This window comes from Lentinus tigrinus, assembly GCF_003813185.1.
Source record: "Lentinus tigrinus ALCF2SS1-7 unplaced genomic scaffold L226scaffold_1, whole genome shotgun sequence".
Lineage (NCBI taxonomy): Eukaryota > Fungi > Basidiomycota > Agaricomycetes > Polyporales > Polyporaceae > Lentinus > Lentinus tigrinus.
This window is the reverse complement of record NW_027137910.1, coordinates 3,166,329-3,185,251: the sequence shown is the minus strand read 5'-3', so window position 1 is coordinate 3,185,251 and position 18,923 is coordinate 3,166,329. Positions and strand designations below refer to the sequence as shown.

At 56.8% G+C, this 18,923-nt stretch overlaps 5 protein-coding genes across 5 annotated transcripts; 4 read left to right on the top strand and 1 right to left on the bottom strand.

The window, feature by feature from the left end:
- Positions 1-305: 305 nt before the first annotated feature.
- Positions 306-3,888, bottom strand: L226DRAFT_497957 (Adaptor protein complex AP-3 delta subunit; the record flags this gene model as incomplete). The annotated part of the gene is made up of 11 exons (XM_067677640.1): positions 306-694; positions 905-1,046; positions 1,127-1,624; positions 1,717-1,957; positions 2,022-2,494; positions 2,562-2,707; positions 2,762-2,975; positions 3,030-3,169; positions 3,223-3,457; positions 3,515-3,676; positions 3,733-3,888. 11 exons carry the CDS (start codon positions 3,886-3,888, stop codon positions 306-308), a joined length of 2,796 nt encoding a protein of 931 aa, XP_067543382.1.
- Positions 3,889-5,656: 1,768 nt separating this feature from the next.
- L226DRAFT_528934 (Clavaminate synthase-like protein) lies at positions 5,657-7,266 on the top strand. Its single transcript, XM_067679493.1, has 7 exons — positions 5,657-5,818; positions 5,878-6,000; positions 6,062-6,413; positions 6,478-6,549; positions 6,606-6,694; positions 6,749-6,962; positions 7,018-7,266. The coding sequence occupies exons 1-7, from the start codon at positions 5,673-5,675 to the stop codon at positions 7,099-7,101; spliced, it is 1,080 nt and encodes a 359-aa protein (XP_067543381.1). The 5' UTR covers positions 5,657-5,672; the 3' UTR covers positions 7,102-7,266.
- A 362-nt stretch (positions 7,267-7,628) lies between these two features.
- Positions 7,629-8,829, top strand: L226DRAFT_607867 (NTF2-like protein). Its single transcript, XM_067685862.1, has 5 exons — positions 7,629-7,714; positions 7,799-7,880; positions 7,939-8,162; positions 8,219-8,456; positions 8,511-8,829. Exons 2-4 carry the CDS (start codon positions 7,858-7,860, stop codon positions 8,440-8,442), a joined length of 471 nt encoding a protein of 156 aa, XP_067543380.1. The 5' UTR covers positions 7,629-7,714; positions 7,799-7,857; the 3' UTR covers positions 8,443-8,456; positions 8,511-8,829.
- A 3,941-nt stretch (positions 8,830-12,770) lies between these two features.
- Positions 12,771-18,029, top strand: L226DRAFT_565336 (P-loop containing nucleoside triphosphate hydrolase protein; the record flags this gene model as incomplete). The annotated part of the gene is made up of 18 exons (XM_067683788.1): positions 12,771-12,919; positions 13,018-13,057; positions 13,119-13,277; positions 13,600-13,899; positions 13,956-15,060; positions 15,118-15,138; positions 15,191-15,462; positions 15,519-15,700; positions 15,756-15,930; positions 15,981-16,208; positions 16,276-16,563; positions 16,620-16,742; positions 16,800-16,832; positions 16,883-16,998; positions 17,056-17,179; positions 17,241-17,651; positions 17,707-17,846; positions 17,903-18,029. 18 exons carry the CDS (start codon positions 12,771-12,773, stop codon positions 18,027-18,029), a joined length of 3,993 nt encoding a protein of 1,330 aa, XP_067543379.1.
- A 324-nt stretch (positions 18,030-18,353) lies between these two features.
- On the top strand, positions 18,354-18,922 carry L226DRAFT_451896 (uncharacterized protein; the record flags this gene model as incomplete). The annotated part of the gene is made up of 3 exons (XM_067675038.1): positions 18,354-18,400; positions 18,460-18,541; positions 18,593-18,922. 3 exons carry the CDS (start codon positions 18,354-18,356, stop codon positions 18,920-18,922), a joined length of 459 nt encoding a protein of 152 aa, XP_067543378.1.
- Between the last annotated feature and the right edge of the window lies 1 nt (position 18,923).

The following is an 18,923-nucleotide window of genomic DNA, read 5'->3' as shown; positions in this document are numbered from 1 at the left end:
CCTCCCTATCCCCCTCTTGACCCGTCTCGCGCCGTGGCACTGCAGTACTACCACCGATGTATACCATAGCCTCCCAGAAGCATACCAATAATGGAACCACCCGTGTATTTGCATCCCATTCACCGCATACGTACTCGCTTGCTCGTTGCTCTCCCGCTCCTAAGGCGTCGGGTGCAACTCGCCCCGAGCTCAGATAGGCTGCGAAGCAGCCGCGTTGTCGACTTGCGAACATAGGACTACGGGTAACGGAGAGACTTCTTCCATTGATATACAAAGTGCGCGCGGTCGGCCGCGTCTCATTCCGATTACGTCTGCGTCGTACTACCGTCCGTCTTGCGACTCTGAGTCCGTTTCTTCTCTTTCTTCCCGCTCCCCGACCCCTTCTTCTTGGCCCGCATCACCTTGATCGGCTCCGGAGTCCCTGGACGTGGTTCGTCCGCGTCGAGATCGTACGCCGGGAACCGCGAGGGTAGCGGCGCCGCCGTCGGTGCGCCAACGGCAAGCGGCGTCCCCGCTCTGCTCCTATTCCCGTACGGCGCTGGGGAGCCCGAGGACCGTGGAGATTGCCCCACAGGCTGCGGTGGCGGGGATCGTGCGCCCTCGGGCATCTCGCCTGTCCGGTCTATTACGAAGGTCTGCGCAGGCGGGGCTGGGGAGCTCCGAAGACTCGGCAGATAGGATGACACCGTCGCGGCTGCACGACGGAGATTCAGCGCGATGTGGCAATGGGCGGCGGACAGAGCAAGCAAGTGCGAGTCGCGGGGGTGGACAGAATACACGATAATAGTTGGATTTTGAGGTGTTATGGGGCAACAGGGTGCACAAATAGGGTAAGGCGGCGGCACATGGCGGCGGTGTCGTGAGTACAACTCCGATGCTGCGCAAGAGTGGACGGAGAGCGTACCTTGTGAGAGGGGCGGCAGGTCATCCAGCTTGACCACCGGTATTGAATCCACGTCCGGTGCATCCAACCTTGCCGGAGCTGTGCGGTCGTCGATCAGGTAGTAAGGGTCGTCCCGCAGGCGCTCCAGCCGCTCGGCCTTTCTCTGGAAGTGAACACCGGCGGAGCCACAATATCAGCACTAGGCAGGATGCAAAGAGACGAAACAATGGGCGCAGACAAGACACCGACACTCACGCGCTCGCGTTCAGCCCGCTCTTCCGCAGTCTCGGCCACTGGTGTTGCCGGAGCATGTCCGCCCTCCTCGTCGCCAGATTCGTCCTCTCGCGCCTTGCCCTTGCCCTTGCCCTTGCGCTTCGTCTTCCCGGTGTCCTTCTTCCCCTTCTTTACCCTTTTCCCTTCTGGCGCCTCCTCGGTGGCGGTATCCTGCGAGAGCACGGGCTCCTCCTGCGGTGGTACGATCCAAGCCTCCAGATCTAAACCTTCCGGCACTGGAACGCTTGCCTGCGCCGTTAGGGCAACAGCGTTCAGCTCGTACGCGCCAAACAGGGGTTTGATGAGGTACAAGCTCTTCGGGAATTGTGGCTCAGCGATGGGAGGAGACGACGACCCGCCAAAGGTTTCTGCGCCTGCGTCTCCGTACAAGAGTTCGCTGCGCGGGTGCGGCTTGAAGGCTGCGAGGTCGGCACGCACGAACGTAAACAATTGGAGTAGCTCTGCTGCCTGTGAACCGAGCGGCGAGTCCAGCCGGTCAGCGCGAGGTGTGAAGAGCGGAGTGAGTTTGCAATATGGTCAAGAACCGGCGGTGCACATACCCGTTCTTGCACCTCAATGTCTGGAGACGTCACGAAACTCGACAGACGCTCAAGGACGTCGTCAACGACGCCTCGAACCTTGGGCAAGTCATCGTCATCCCAGCGGTCGGCCAGCTCGGCACCCCAGGACCCGAACACCTTCATCGCCGCATGCAGATAGACCGCGATGATCTCGGTGGGTAACGACACGATGCGCGGCTGAAGCAAGTACGATAGCAGTTTGTGCGGTTCCGCCAATTCACTGTTGAATTGCAAACGTCGATATGTTGCCAGACGTGCTGTCAGACCTAGCAGGATGCGCTCACCTGCAGTACTCGCCGCAGATCCAGGCTGCCGCCCATAGGACCTCAGGGCACCCGCCTTCATCGGACGCGTTGTGCAGGAACGCGTCATCGCTCAGGAGCTTGACCATGACTTGTACGGCATATCGACGGGCGGCACGAACTCGACCGGCGATATCGACCAGCTGCTCACGGATCTCTTCACCGATATTGACGCGCGCGACGTACGCGAGATCGACTAGCACCGAAATGTACCACTCGAAGTCCGTGACGTTGGCGTAGACGTCTTGAGAGCCAAGCGCGAGAATTCTCTGGGCGAGCGTCAATCGGTACGCCGGCGATTGTGAGGGAAGCGCTGCAGGTCGAACGATCGGTGCGTTGGGCGACGTCGCGAATTGAGACAACGCCTCCGACGCGGATGGAAGGGCGACCGATTCGGACTTGACTAGATGCGAGAGGAGCTGTTGCAGGATGGGCTGCAGATTGTGTCGGCTGACCTAACAAGAGCCGCGTGAATAAGCCGCCTTCTGAGCATATGTCATGACTAGGAGAAAATCGACAGACCATGGCAGACACTAGGTCGAGAGCGCGCATCCGGATGCTGATGTCTTCGTCATTGACACTAGACAAGATCATGTCCTGATACTCGGCCACTAGCTCAGGATGGCTCGGAACTATGTTGACCATGGCGAGCAGCGCAATATATTTCACTGCGGAGATGTGTCAACTCACTAGTCCCGCAGCAGGAATTCATGCAGGCTCACGGTTCTGGTCAGCATCCTGCAAGAACCCTGCAAGCTTGGTGACGCATGTCCTTGCTAGTGCGTTCCCGGAGTGACCATGCAGCATCCCGCCTATGATGCACGTTCGAACACATTCGTACAACAGCGATATTGCCGCCGTGGTCGAGATGAGGTCAGTGATAGGCGGCTGCAGCTTCTTCACCAGCCGAGGCTCGTACGGAGTCAGAGTCCCAAACTGGAGGGAGCATTAGACCGGAGTACTTCCCCGCAAGAACGTAGCACGCCTCACAAGTTTGATGATTTTGATTAACATCCAATTGTTGGAAGAGGTAGTCAACAGATGGAACAAGTGAGGTGCCAGTGGCAAGTAATCTCTGGGATTTCGATGTGCCAACTCGCACAGGACATTGACCGTCGCAGCCACAACGCCTGCCAATGACGTCAATCCGGGACCAGATAGCTGGAACAAGAGACAAGCGTACCAGGATCGGAGTCGTCAAGTTTGTCTCGCAACCTGTTCATGCTCTGCGGTAGGATCTCGGGATACTTCGTGAGGACCTTGTACATGGCAAGAACCGCACGTTTCCGTATGTGCGGGCGGGAGTGGTTAAGTGTGGCCACAATCTCGGGAGAGAGGTCGCGTGCCAACTCCGGAGTCACGATATGTGACAAGCCATTGAGCGCGATCGCAACTTCTTCTGGCCGAGAACCCAAGTCCTGTGAACGACAGTCACGACGTGGACAAGCAGAGCATATTGAAGGCAGATAACTCACTTTCTTCAGCAAGTTGGTGGTCAGCATGAGCACGTCGGTATCTTCCTTAAACGACTCCGCAGCTGCAAGATACCCAATGGTCTTCAAGTGTATTCTCGGAGCCGACATGACCTCCACCACATGGAAAGACGCCCATCCCATGTCGTAGCCCATCATGTGTAGCTTCCGCAAGATATGTCGGTTGTGTTGTCCTAGGGAAGGACAGTAAAGACACATACGTATGTTAGCTTAAGGACAGCGGCTGCCTTAATCTCCATGTCCTTGCTCTTGATCTCCTGCCGAATCTCATCCACCGCTTGGGCAATGAACTTGCTCTCGTCCTTCTTGTTGGCGCGCAAGCCCCGAATGAGATCCTGTAGCGTCCGTTCCCACATAGTAGATTTGTCTTCGAGTGGTACAAGGCAAGGGGTATACACGACCAAGACCAGATGGAAAGCTGTTAAGTGTGGTCCCTAGCAAGTCCTTCGTGAGCAGTCGGTGCGAACTTAGAGAGGTCCAGAAGAAAAGTCAAGCTAAGAGTAGGAGCTAGATATCAGACGCATAAGCTAGAGAAGTAGAGTCCCTCGATAGCCAGGGCAATGCCAGGATGTAGAGGGAACGCGCAGGGTCGATGTCGAGTCTCGACTCTTTGGAGGCGCGTTCGTCCCAATACGGAAGCTTCTTCGCATCACGTGGTCTGCGAGTACGACAGCCAGAGCTCCCCGCAACTGCTCGTGCCAGTGCTTGCCCGCGACGTCGACGGTCGACGTCGTGCATGTCACGAAGTGAGCCGAAGCGATGTCCTATGTATGCACAAGGTATACGTGGCTCCATCGGCTATTCTAGCTGAAAGTGCGTCACAGCAGCGGGTCATTCTCGCAAGTGTAGTCATTGGGACTTCATCGAACCAGGTTCGCGTGGTTAATTGGCACCGAGGGGTTGCGCATGGCTGCAGTCCCAGACATCTCCCACATCACAAAGCTGTCCAAAAGATCCCGCCTGCATAGATGAATGCTCACATGGTTCGTAATAATCCTTCCTATACGGATTAACCGCTCGTCTTCTACTCCTCCCGCGGCATCTCTAGGACGTTGTCCGGGTCGCATGACGTCCTCGTTGAAGGAGACGATCGTCTCCGGGCATTTTTGTCCAATGGTCGGCGGACTGTCCTTCTGCTAGCACCGACACGTCCGACTGACGTGATCACCTGGCACCGAGCATCCTCCAAGCTTTGCCAGCAGGCTATCCGAAGGCAGCCACGCTCCATACTTTTCAGGATAACCTTGGTTCCAAAATCATTTTGCGCGGGTGCGAAGCGGACTCGAAAAGCTCCGGTCGGTTAGTCATAGTCGATGTTCATGTGGTCCAGTCGCGGCCCCCGCCACAGTCCGGTCATGCAGCCGCAGGGGTCGGAGTGGAGTACTTGGCTGTGGTACACCCGGACATATCGTTGTTGACGTCAGGCTTCAAGCTATCTGCGACCGGTCAACTACAAGGGAGTCTATGCCTAGAGCGGCTAGCATCTAGGGAGGATGCATTAATGCTAACTCTCAGTAGTAAACTCGGCCCAGGGCATTACGGAACCTGTGGTGCCCTGTTTAACGGGCCTGATTGTGGCGCCACCGCCCGTCCACAGCGACCGCCGAACACTAACTGAGAGCGACTGTCAGGTCCTGGATGTCGGGAGATCGGGAGAAATCTTACTTGCCTTCTTTGAGGGCGCGACGCCGCCCTAGCCCCGGTGCCCGATCATACTGCGCGTTACGTATACCTGCCCAACTCGCAGAGAAGCCCGGGACCCGGTGTCCGAGACGCCTAGCAGCTGTGAGCGAAAATGTCAATTCAGGACAATCGTGTCGTAGGCAGGCCAAAGAACTTACCGAGCTTACCAGGCGCCCTTGCCGTGGCTAGTTCTGCCGATGCAATCTCGCCACGGGTCACTTCAGGTACCGCTGGGAAGCGGCTCTTCCGGCAGCGGCTGGCCTGTTGCTTGGATGGATGGATCGCGGTTCATCGCGGCACTACGGAGGAAGGCGTCTGCGTATTCTCCATTCGGCTAGGCTTCACGTCCATCTTGAGCCGCGAGTGGGACCAGCAGTGCGAGGCGATGTCCGCGGACGCAGATAAAAGGGCGCGAGGTAGGAACCCGTTTGTCGTCACCCGGCTCCGCACTGATACAATGCCTGGCCTCACCAAGTTCCCCTCGTTCCCTGCAAACGTGCCGACGCATTCACTCGTCGTCGTTGACTACCAGCTTCTCAAGGCTGGCCACAAGGACGAGATTGCCAAACTCTGGCATGCTGCTACTCATCTCGGCTTCTGGTAGTGAGTGCCGACCTCGGGTATCTAGCTTCGGATGTCGTATTGACGATCTGCACTGTCAGCCTCTGTAACCACGGCGTCGACCGAGAGGTTAATGCGATGTTCGACGTCGGTGCTGAAACCCTTGCCCTGCCAATGTCAGAGAAGATGAAGTATGAGCAGGGCGACGACGGCGACTCGTTTGGGTAAGTTACTCACACTGGCTTCCCTGTCGAGATAACTCATGGACCGAACTCCCGGCTGCAGTTACAAGGCAAAAGGCATGATCGTGACGGACCTGAATGGCACCAGGGACACTGTCGAGTTCCTCAACATCGCCCAGGACGACGCCGTGACATGGCCGCAGCCAACACATCGCGTGTACCCTTCCACGGTGAACGCACGCATGAACGACGTCGTGATTCCGTTCATCCAGAAGTCGATGGCGGTCAACAACACGCTGCTCGACATATTTGAGCGCCTTCTCGGCCTTCCAAGGGGTTCCTTGGCCCAACTCCACGCGATGGACGAGCCCTGCGGAAGCGAGGCCCGCGTCGTCAAGACTCCTCCCAATCAAAGCAGCGCCGGCATCGGAGCGCACACTGACTTTGGCACTTTGGTGAGATTCTCCGTCAGACGCCATGCTTTATAGCGAGGAACTTGTGACTTACGAGGAATTCCAGACCTTTCTGCACAATCGCCTCGGAGGGCTGCAAGTGATGCCGCCAGGTTCACAAGACTGGCTCTACGTCAAGGTCGGCATCATTGGTGACCTGCTGCGCCTCGGAGCTGACCGATCTTCACACACCAGCCTGTCCCAGGATATGCCATATGCAACATTGGGGACGCTCTGGCGATCTTCAGCGGCGGAGTCCTCCGGTCGAACATGCACAGAGTAATGTGAGTTCCACGGTAGCTTTGCGCGTCGGAACCCAGCTCATCGGCTTCGGATAGGCCACCTCCGGGGGAGCAATCGCGGTACGAACGGTATTCTGTTGCCTTCTTCACGCGACCGAAGAACACAGTCGTCCTTCGCCCGCTGGCAGAGAAGAGCAGAATTATCGCGGAGGCGGCGGCCACGAACCCGCGGGAAGAGTACACCAGTGGGGCCACCGCGGGTGAATGGACGGCACGTCGGATCAAGAAGTTGAGGGTGAAAAATCGCAGGGTGAGCATACGCCTCCGGAACGTGCATGTTGTCGAGTCTCACCATGTTCCCACAGGGTCCAGAGACGTGGTATGAATCGAAAGGCACTGAGCACCAGAGCCTGAGGCACACACCTGAAACGATACGTGCAGCCGCTTGATAGCCTACCTTGCATCGGACTACCCTCATAATCTTGCTGCTTCCCGTGTATCTTACTAGTGTATTGTAGCCCCCTCTTGTACGATGATCACCTTAATTCTTGCTGTATCTCATGTAATTACTACCATTGCGTCACCAATACACTCTAGCGATGATGCTCACCACTTGTATAATGCCTGCTGTGCTGAAACGCGACACTCATGTGAGACGGAGTTCAACTCGTGGCATGTGTGTCTGCTGTCCCGAGGCGTGGCGTTTGACTTGGAATTGCTGGTCGAAAATATGAACTATGGATTTTTGATGCTTGACAGCTCCACGCGGTCTCCTGATTGACATTGCAAGTAACAGGCCGACCTAGAGCTCGATGAAGAGCAGATAATACTCGGGCCCGATCGTCGATGGTCATGGTTTGGGAGAGAACAGAGGCGCAGGTAGCCGCTAGCGCCTTAATCTCCTCGGCCCGATCGCGGTGGCTATGCATCAAGCTATTGAACGCTCTGGTAGTATGCAGAATCCGACTTGCACTACGACCACCACCATATCCGGTTGACAACTACCACGATTTGTGTCCAACGCCAAGGGGACAGTTACTGTTGAAGTGGAGTAACTTTCTGGTTAGTATACTCCTGTCATTCAATTGTCATGGCACACGACAAGCAGGATCGCCGAGACTCCGACTCACTTACCACGGTTTTCAGGACACCGCCAAGTTATCGCGCTTCAATCCAAAGAGGGAACCCCCATCCCAATCCCCAACATGAGCACATTGACACAAAATGAGTAAGCCACGCGATTCCATTCCTCAGAGGGCGGCAATCCCCAACCCGTCCTCCTACAGCATCGAAATTGCTACTCGGGCGGCGGACCACTTCACGCGGCTCTACTACACCACGTATGACTCGCCCACGCGCGTGGACGACCTGCCCAACTTCTATCGCCCCAACTCCGCCCTGACGTGGAACGGGAAGCCGTTCGAAGGCACAGACGGCGTGCGCGAGCTGCTCATCGGCATCCCCTCCACCAAACACGAAGTGCAGTCGTTCGATTGCCATCCCATCCCAGGTCCGTCTCCCGCACCCCGGCTTCTCGCTCTGATTCGAGCTCACGAAGCGATACAGGCAGCCAACCACCGAACTTGCTCGTCACCGTGTCTGGCATCGTGACCCACGGCAAGGGGCCCTCTGCCAACCCGGCTAATACCCCTCGCCACGCAATCGACGGCCATCCCCGTGTGTTCTCACAGACGTTCATGTTGGCTCCGGACCCGAACGCGCCTCCTACAAAGTCCGGGGAGGTCGCAAAGTACTATATTACCGCGGACGCCTTCCGTTTCGTCGGCTAGGCACGGCTGTCAACGTGCGCTGCGCCACTTAGGCTCTAGACCGAGTACTGACGACTCTCGCCTTTCAGCAGGCCCCACGAATGCAGCATGTACATGACCTTTCCGAATGAACGAGTTCTCCGTCGACGCTGCGCTAAAACGCACACTTCCATTCCATACAATCTGCATCTCCTCCACACGCCCGCTGCTCTCGACGTGGCTATAGCCAGAATGAACCGCCCGGGGGAAGCGACGTCCGCACATTGAAGCCCCATGAAGCGCAGATCGCGGGCGAAGGGGCCCATTTGAATGTATGTATGTAGCAGACAGCATTACATAGATATCCGGATACAATATGTACGCGACGACCTCCGACCCCCGAGCGGGCCCCCACCACACAATCAACCGAACGTTTGACTCTGCACAGACAAAAATCAGACGCTTCGTCTAAATCAAGACTGGATTGGGACATACCGAGCGAGCGCTCCGTTTGACCTTGGACAGTCGCCATTCATCCGGCTTCTCGTACTTGTTGTACAGTGGCTCGATCTTCTCCTGCCGCTTGCGTTTACTGATCTTGTTCGCGTCGGCGACCTTGAAGAACTGGGGCGCGACCTCGACAAGCCACTTGGGCTCGATCGCAGTCACGTTATGACAGTACTCGCGCGTCGTCAGGATGAGTTCGTGATAGATGCACCACTCAGGGTTCCGGTTGAAGAGCGCTGAAGAGGGATGAATGTAGACAGGCGTGCCCTCGACGAGCGTCTTGTAGCCCTCCTGTGGGTCCTTCTTCGCGGCGTTCCGGAAGTACCCAGCACAGATCGCGCGGCGAACGAGGTTATAGTCCTTGCCCGCCGAGATAATGTCGTGCTTATACCTGCGAAGACGTCAGCTTCCACACGAGCACTCCGCAGCCAAGAAGACGTACCTATCCATAATACCGAGCAGCTGCTTGCGCACATCCTGCGCGCGACGCATGCTCCGTGCTTGGATGAAGTTCTCGTAGCACCACGGATTCGAGAAGTTGCTCGCTTTCCAGCCGTTGTAGACCGTCAGCAGCGTAAGATGGTCGCCCTCCGGCTGGTGGAACTTCGCCTTTTTCGAGTCCGCCTGACCCTGCTTCTCCTTCGGTCGGTAGAAGACGCTCTGCACCGACAGCATAGCGACAATGGAGAGGATCTCCTCGGAGCAACCCAGCTCAACAGAAGCGATGAGCATCTTCGCGAGAGCCGGGTCCATCGGGAAGTCGGCCATTTTGCGGCCCAAGCGCGTCAGGAGGCCTTCGTCGTCGAGTGCGGAGAGGGCGTATAGCGATTCGAGCGCGGTGATCATCGTCTGCGCCGGCGGGGGGTCCATGAAGTCGAAGCTGAGCAGATCGTTGATTCCCATCGCTTTGAGCATGAGAATCGTGGATGCTAAGTTCGTCCGCTGGATGTCCGGGATCGAGTTCGGCAGCATTTCGTTGCGGAACGCCGCCTCCGTGTACAGGCGGTAGCACTTCCCGGGACCAGTACGTCCAGCACGCCCTGCCCGCTGACGAGCCTGCGCCTGGGAAATGGGCATGACAACGAGCGAGTCCATACCCAGGCGGGGATCGTACGCGTTTTGCTTCGAGAATCCGGGGTCGATGACGTAGTAGATACCGGGGATGGTGAGACTCGTCTCCGCCACATTCGTAGCGACGACGACCTTGCGCGCACCGGGAGGCGTCGGCTCGAACACGCGAGACTGAACCTCAGAAGGCAGGGCAGAGTAGATGGGCAAGATGATCAGCTCCGGGACCTTTGGCCCGAGCGCCTTCATTCGCTCGTAGAGGATCTCGCATGCGGTGTCGATCTCCTCCTGACCCGTTAGGAAAAGGAGGACATCACCGGGCGGTTCTGAGAGATGGATTTGCATGACGGTGATCAGGGCCGCGTCCAGATAGTCCGTCTCGGGCTCTTTGGTGTACAGGACTTCGACGGGATATGTCCGACCGGGGATGGTGAAGATGGGACAGCCGAAGAAGTACTTCGAGAACTTCTCGGCGTCGAGCGTGGCAGAGGTAACGATAAGCTTGAGGTCTGGTCGGCGTTTGATAGCCTCTGTAAAGTACCAAGTTAGATATCGCCCACTGATACAGCCATTAAGTCAACTTACTCTTCAGAAGACCGAACAGGACATCCGTGGCAATTGTACGTTCGTGAGCCTCGTCCAGCATAATGACGGAGTACTGGCTGACGTCGGGGTCCATGAGACACTCTCGCTGGAGCATACCGTCCGTCATGTACTTGATACGTGTTTCGGGGCTCGTGCAATCCTCGAAACGGATCGTGTACCCAACCTCCTGACCAAGTCGGCAACCGACCTCCTCAGCGACACGCTTTGCAACGGACATGGCGGCGACACGTCTGGGCTGCGTGCAACCAATCTTGCCCTTGTCGGCGAACCCGTCTTCTGCCAGATACTGTGTCATCTGTGTCGTCTTGCCTGACCCAGTGTCGCCGACGACGATGAGCACTTGGTGCTGTGGTACAGTTAGTCAAACTTCCGAGGAACTCGATCCTAGACAACTCACCTCTCGGATGGCCTGAAGTAGAGCATCCCGAAGCTTGTAGATAGGCAAACTCTTCCGTTGGTCCTGAATACTCAAGGAGGTAATCTCGCCATAAGTAGTCGCCTTGTTGAAGGTAGCTTCCTTCCACTTCGGTTGCTCCCCTGCCTTCTGGCCGCGCAAATCGCGCCGGAGATCTTGAGCAAAAACGCGGTCGCCCTCCTTCGCCATTGGATCCAGCCACGGTGCACTGAAATCCCGCGCTTCTGAGTCGGCCTCCTCGTTCGCCTCCTGCTGACGGAGCTCCCTACGTTCTTTCGCTAGTGAAGCACCGGCGAGCGCAGCCCTGTTCAGGGACCCGTCAGGCGCTTTCACGATCTTGACGGGACTCATCTCCAGCGTCTTCTTCGTTTGGCCAGCGAGGAAAGGAGGTTCCTCTTCTCGGATCTCGACGTCTAGCTCCTCCTCAACCTCAGCGCGAGCGAGAGGGTTGGCAAAGTCCTCGTCAAGGTCGGGGTATTCGGACGCATCCAACGCGCCGGACGAGATGAGCTGCTTGATCTCCCACCGTTCCGGGGATGTCAAGCGTTTCGCTGACCGCACAACCTCTTCCTTTGCACCTCGCGACTTCAGAGGGACAGCGTTCGCACCATGAGCGGCGCGTCGCTCCTCCTCAGCAGCAAGTTCGGCCTCAGATTTGATGCGTAGATGTGGAGTGAGATCGCGTCCGGTGGCCTGATCCACGTCCTTCATAGACAGGCCTACCCTCGAGCCAGCTACGCTCATGACCTTGACCTTGACGGACTGTCCACGACTCAACAAGTCAGCGGGTGTGTTTGCGCGCGCCCCTTGCTGAATGTTGGAGACGTGAACCATACCTATGCGGCGTTAGCATCGCGACTGGATTACAATTGAATGTAAAACTCACCTTCGACCCGACCTACTACTCCCTCAAGCTGCACGAAAGCTCCAAAGTCCTTGATCCCGTTGACGCGACCATTGTAGATCTTGAACAGCACTGGCCGCTCGTCCAGCTGGCGACCACCCGCTCTACCTCTCCGGTCGTCTCTCCTGTCATCATAGCCCCTCCCACGGACAGGACTTGGACTACGGCGACGTGGCGGAGGTGGAGGGGAGCGTGAGCGTGAGCGTCGTAGACGTTTGGGGGAACGTTCCTCTTCGGTAGTCCGTGGTCGTGCCCTCTTCGCTGCTCCTTCGAGCTGAGACATCATGTCGTCCACCTCCTTCATGATGGCATCCTTGGGCGCGGTGGGCTCCCACTCCTGGTCCTTGAGCGCAAGTCCGGGGAAGAGGCGTTTCTTCTTGTCTGTCTCGTCCAAGACACCGTCAGAGGCATTCTCCTTGCCGGACGCGGCGAGACTCTTCTTGTGTTTTGGGTGGAGGGTGAGGATGAGACGGTCGACATTCTCGATGAAGGATTCGGGAAAGCTCGCGCCGACTTCCTGCAGCTTGGCCTTGAATTCGGGGAGGGTCTTGGACTGGTCATGAAGAGAGATGACGAACTCGGCAAGTGTTTTGTCGTTGAGCCCAGTGTAGTTGTTGATTTCCTGCGTGATCTTCGCGACGAGAGAGAGGAACTCGAGGTTGTACAGGTCAGCATCAGCCATCGTGGTACGCAGTCAAGCTGGAGTCAAGCCACCACGGCTTCAGACAGCGTATGAACTAGGCAGGGTGTCGCTGGTTCGACTTGGCATCCCTTGGTTCAACTCAGCCGCTGACTCAGCAGCGAACAAAACACCACCCACCGTGGGCGTCTAGTGCAACCCACTTCTCTTACTTGGCGCCGCGGACCGTAATGCCTCCGAAGAGAGGCATCGTCAAGTCAGGCAATGCTGGAAATTCCTCAAAGCCGTCCAAATTGCCTCCGCCGGCTGCCAACGCAACAGAAGAGAAACCCTTGTTTCCCCCGGGATCCAAGTATCCCCTTAGTTTGCTTCACGAAAGGTATGTCCAAGCCCGTAAACCACCAGGTAGCTTCGCCACAGTGCTGCAGCAATGCTACTCGCCACGACACCTGATATTGATTCTGACGCTTTGCTTAGATGCCAGAAGAACGGGTGGGAGAAACCCGTCGTCGACACGGTAGCTGCCGTCTCGGAGACATCCTTCCGTTGTGCCACGAACTGACGGTAATATCACATAGCGGAGGCTCGGGAACGGCTACTCATTCATTGTCACCTTGAGTAGACTCAACAAGAAATCCTCTGAGAGGGAGTCTGTCCGCCTAGAGCCCCATCCTCCTTACGTGATGCCTTCCGCACTCGAAGCACGACATTGGGGCGCGACATACGCTCTGTACAGAGTAAGTCCTGGATTGCATGATTCACTGTCACATGCTACCGAGGCAAACATGCCAGTCATACAGATCTGAGCATGGACCGGCGTACAGTATCGCTGGATTGAACCGTGCAACGCCACGCGTTTCACTCTCGCGCCGCGATAAGGAGAGTGCCACAGCTCGTCGCCGGAGAGCAGACGTAATACTGCTGCGTTGCCTACTCTACCGACAATTCGGCCGTCATTTGGACACTCTTGAGTTCTCCGCGGACATGGATATCCGTCATCCCCTTGGCGCTTGAATCATGACAGCAGTGCTGCAGTTCGTTGACCATTTTCTCCTCCAGTTCTCCAATGGGATACAGCTCAACCGAGTGCTGCCTCCTGGTCCGCGGGAGTACTGGAATCAGCTAGCCGCAGAGCACAAGGCGGCACCGGCACATCAGAGCTGGATGTACGAGGCGGACCCTTTCGCAGCCCGGAAGGCCGTCGAAGAGAGACAGGACAAGGCAGCCAAGAAAAAGGAAGAGGCCAGTCGCCCGGAGATCGCTTCGAGGGAGGTCAAACAGTCATCCGAGTTCGCGCATTCCCCCGAGGCGAAGATGGCCACCTCGCTGCGAGACTTCGTCGAGAGGGCGATCAAACAAGTGAGGTCACCTCCCGGCCGCATAACGTATCCCGTGTTCCTCACGATGCATAACAGGCCATTGAGATGTATCCGGAGGCTGGAGACTCGGAACCTGCCCACCTCGCCACCGAAGACCATCCTCGCCTCATGAAGGATCTTGAGCGGCTCGGCTTCTCAGCTACACAAGCTCGGTCGGCAGTAACTGCCCTTTCCCGCCCGGCGCCACTGACGACCAGCCTTCTTGGTCGACTCCCGCCTCTGCAAGCCTGTATAGAGTTCCTTATCCTGCAAGTTCCCGAGTGTGACCTTCCGCAGCGGTTCCTTCCGACCGTCAACTCATCTAACCCCTTCGTTACCTCCGCCCACGCGGGCACCGACGACTTGAAGAAACGGTGGGTCGAGGACAAGGCGGTCAAGGAGTGCGGCTGGCCTGCACATGTCGTCAAAGAGTGCATGTCCGAGCCCGAGCTGGCTGAAGACTGGGGAAAGCTAGTCTTTGCTCTAGACTGCAGACTTGCCGGCATCGAGTGGACAGAGGCGTCCGCCGTCGAAGCTGGGGACCCCGAAGTCATCGACGAGGACGAAGTTGAGGCCTTTGGGGGAAAGCGCGGTCTCAACAACGAGCTCGTCATCCCATTGCCTGTTGCACCCCTCTCCCTGCACATCATCGTGCCGGAAGACAGGACCATTCCCGCCTCCGACACCCATCCCCCGATGTACCTGACATCTCCCTCAGTCGCTGCCTACGTGCGCCTCCACATTGTCTCGAAGCTCATCGTCGCGTTCCGGTCGGGTACCCTACGCGAGCCTGGTGAATCCGTGGTCATGGCCATGATCCGCATCATCGAGGAGGAATGGGTGGTCATTCAGGACAATGGCCCGCCGAGCATCTCCGATGTGCTCCATTATCTCCTGCCCCAAGCACAGCCAACACCATCCCAAGAACCGGGTGTCGCACGTAGTACGGATACCCCTGCCGGCTCAAAGAAGCGGAAGAGGGCCCTGCGCCGTGACGACCGTACAGATAGCACCGTCAAGGACGAATTCGAGCAGCTCACAAGACGTACCGAGTACGGAAAGATGCTACAGTCGCGGCAGAAGCTACCGGCATTCGCGTCAAGGGACCAATTCCTGGACGTGCTCAAGAGCAACCGCTGCGTGATTGTTGTCGGCGAGACAGGTCAGTCAAGAGGTATTGCTCGAGCGTCGCTCAGTGCTCATGGCGTGGTTCTGATAGGTTGCGGAAAAACAACACAGTGTATGTCATCCTGGTTCGTCATCATGTCGCAGCATATTGACCCGGGGTCTAGTGCCACAGTTCGTACTGGACCAGCTAATCGCGACAAGTCAAGGCGCGAAGGCCTCGATCATCGTTACTCAGCCTCGCAGGCTTTCTGCCATTGGTGTCGCCGCTCGCGTGTCGGCGGAACGCCTGGAGGACGGTTCTGTGGGCTACGCCATTCGCGGGGAGTCGAAGCAGGGTCCGCGGACAAAGATCCTCTTCTGCACTACTGGAGTCGTGCTGCGTCGTCTGGGTTCAGGTGACAAGCTCTCGGATGTTACGCATGTAATAGTCGATGAGGTGCGTGCCAGTGATTTTTTGAAAGTGCGATGAAGATGCACTTATATGCTGGATAGGTTCATGAACGCTCCGTCGACGGAGACTTTCTGCTTCTCGAGCTCCGGGAGCTGCTGAAGACGCATCGCGATCTGAAGGTTATTCTCATGTCGGCGACGATCAACCACGAGATCTTCGTGAAGTACTTCAACAACGCCCCTCTCTTGACCATACCCGGGTTTACACATCCCGTCCAGGATCTGTACGTCTCCCCTCGGTGCTCAGACGATGCCCCGTAAAATGACAGACCTGCTCAGGTACCTCGAAGACTTCCTGCCGAAACTGAGCTATCGCCCATCTGGGTACAAGTCCTCCAAGAAAGCTAGAGGCGACGAGGACAGTACGCAACAAGAACTCTCTACCACGGGTCTCGACGAGGACTGCCAGGCAGCCATCCGGACCATCATGCGATCTGATTCGTTTGACTACGACGTGAGTTCGCCTCGTGTCGGTAACGAAGAAGCACACTGACGTCTTTCAAGCTGATTACTGCGACTGTCAAGCATATCATAGCAACAGCACAGAAACGAGGTGCTATCCTCATCTTCTTGTCTGGTGTCCAAGAAATCCGACAATGCATGGAGAGGCTGCGCGGCGTACCGAACTCGCAGGTCTTCCCCCTGCATGCGAACCTAACATCCGATGAGCAACGTCGCGTCTTCGCAACTATCTCAGAATGGAAAGTCATAGTATCGACAAACGTCGCAGAGGTCAGTGATCGTTGGTTCACATCATCTCGCAGCTCGTTCCACCCGTGTTTCTGAACTACTCGATTAGACCTCTATCACCATCGACGACGTCATCTACGTGATCGACGGCGGGAAAGTCAAGGAAACGCACTACGACGCAGATGCCGGCCTCACAAAGCTCACCGAACAATGGGTCACACGGGCTGCCGCCAAACAGCGTCGCGGTCGGGCAGGACGTACCCAGCCGGGTGTATGCTACAAGTTGTACACACGTGCGCAGGAAACGCGGATGGCTGCCTTCCCGATACCGGAGATAAAGCGCGTGCCTCTGGAGAGCATTGCGCTCACGCTGAAGGTGGTGCACAATGATGTCAAGGTTCGCGACTCTGCGGTCTCAGTATAGGCACTGGAACTGACGTATTTGTACTGTAGTCGTTCTTATCTCGAGCGATCGACCCGCCGGACGTCTCAGCTGTGGACAAGGCGCTAGCTGTTCTGGAGGAGCTCGCTGCTATCCAACCCGACGGCGAGTTGACGGCGCTCGGCCGACATATGGTTCGTACAGTGGTGATTTGCTGTCTGTTGTGCTAAAAGTTAACGTAGTATCTGTAGGCTATGTTGCCAATGGACCTTCGACTGGGCAAAGTTGGTGTTAAGTCGGTGTTTCGTATGCTATTGGTACTGACTCACTGCAGATGCTTGTTCTCGGGACCGTCTTCCGGTGTCTGGGACCCGTCTTGACCATCGCTGCGTGTCTCTCGTGCAAGCCACTGTTCCTCAACCCCATGGACAAGAGAGATGAAGCGAGCCAGTATGCTTTCCATATCCACTGCAGAGCCTCCTCAGGTACTGAGCTTGCACTGAACAGGGCACGCGCGCGATTTGCCACAGGCAATAGTGACCTATTGACAGACGTGAAGGCGTATGATGAATGCGCTCGCCTGCGCACTGAGGGCAAGTCCGCAAGCGCCATCAGGGCGTTCTGTGAACAGGTGGGACCTTGCATCTCCAAGGCAGTTTTGCTTGTTATGGCTGACAGACGCCCCCGCGCAGAACTTCATCTCCGTATCAACCATCCGAGACATCACTTCCCTGCGACTAGATTTCCTAGCGTCTCTCTCCGCACTCGACTTCGTTCCGGAATCGTCCAAGCCAACAGACGAAGCCCTCAACGCCAACAGCTCGAACCTGAACCTCGTCAAGGCTGTCATCCTCGGTGGGTTCTGGCCGCGCGTCGCACGCGTGCACCTGCCCCAGTCGGCCATCAAGTTCGACCGGGTGCAGGCTGGCACCATCCAGCGGGAGAATACCGCAAAGGAGTTCAAGATGTACGACCTGAAGGAAGGCCGCGTTTTCGTGCATCCGGCCTCCATCTTGTTCAACGCGACGGCGTGGAAGTCGCCGTTCCTCACGTACTTCCAGAAGCAGATGACCAGCAAGGTGTTCCTGAGGGACGCGACAGAGGTATGCCCGGTGCTCTAACGTTGTGTTTCTTGTTGCTCATTCGAGGGTTCGTAAGGTCCCGATATACGCGCTTTTACTCTTCGGCGGCCCAGTCACTGTCAACCACATCGGTGGCGGCTTGACTGTCGGGAACAAGGACTGTATCATCAAATTGAAGGCATGGCCTCGTATAGGTGTCCTTGTGAATCAACTACGGTACGATATCAGTCCCCACGTACCTACCTAGCACCGTTTACTCATCATCTCTGCAGCCGCCTCCTGGATGTTCAGCTCTCGCAGTGCATCGAGGAGGGCATGATCTCGGACGTTGGATCCGGCAACAACCCCGTACTGGAAGCGATGCAGGCCCTCTTGACTGGAGACGGATTGTCGACTTGATATTGGATTAAGACTGGGGTGTGTAGTTGCGTGCCTGGATACATCCCGCTCGCCATATTTTACTACTTCCTGACTGTCCGCTCAGTCTGCTTTCCATATCTGGTTGGCTGACTGCCGTGCGGGAGGTGCCTGTTCGGCATTGTGGTTGTGTTCGGGGGTTGGAAGTCTGAGGGAAGGAGAGAGAGCCCTCGCGTTGGGTGACGTCGTGTCACGTGACTTTTGCGCTGGAACAAGCCTGAATACCGATTTGCCAAGGAGACTAGATGTACGGCGCAGACACTGAATGGACGCACCTATGACCTTTGTTAACCACCGGGAGCAACCATGACAGAAGCGCTGCAGTCTCTGATCAACGCGGAGACAAGGATCAAGTGCGTCGTGTTCAAGAGCGGATGCCCGAGATAGACTTCAGTCTGATTCAAGCATGTAGAGTGAGCTCGACGCTGGACAAGAGCGTTGGGAAGAAGAATCTCACAGATGGCAGTCCAGAGACGTGCTGGACATCACAACAAGTACGCGTTCCCGTTTCCTGCCAAAGTTTTCATCACTGACCCAACACCTAGGGCACTCCCCAATTCATCCAGCTCTCCTTCCCCTCCCCAGTCATCCCGAAGAAAATAGAGCTCACCTTTCAAGGCGGGTTCGTCGGTACGCGGTGTTCGGTGGAGTGCTTGCCGAGCGGTCGAGTGGACGGGGAGAGGAAGTGGGGGGTCTTGACGCATATATACCCAGAAGACGTGAACCGGAAGCAGACCTTTGAGCTCGTTCCGAATGATGCACACTTGACGGAGGGTGGCGTCGAGAGCTTGAAGCTGGTCTTCGAGGAGAGTTCAGACTTCTTCGGGAGGATCACGGTGTACGACATGCAGATATTCGGGACAATCCCATTGTAGC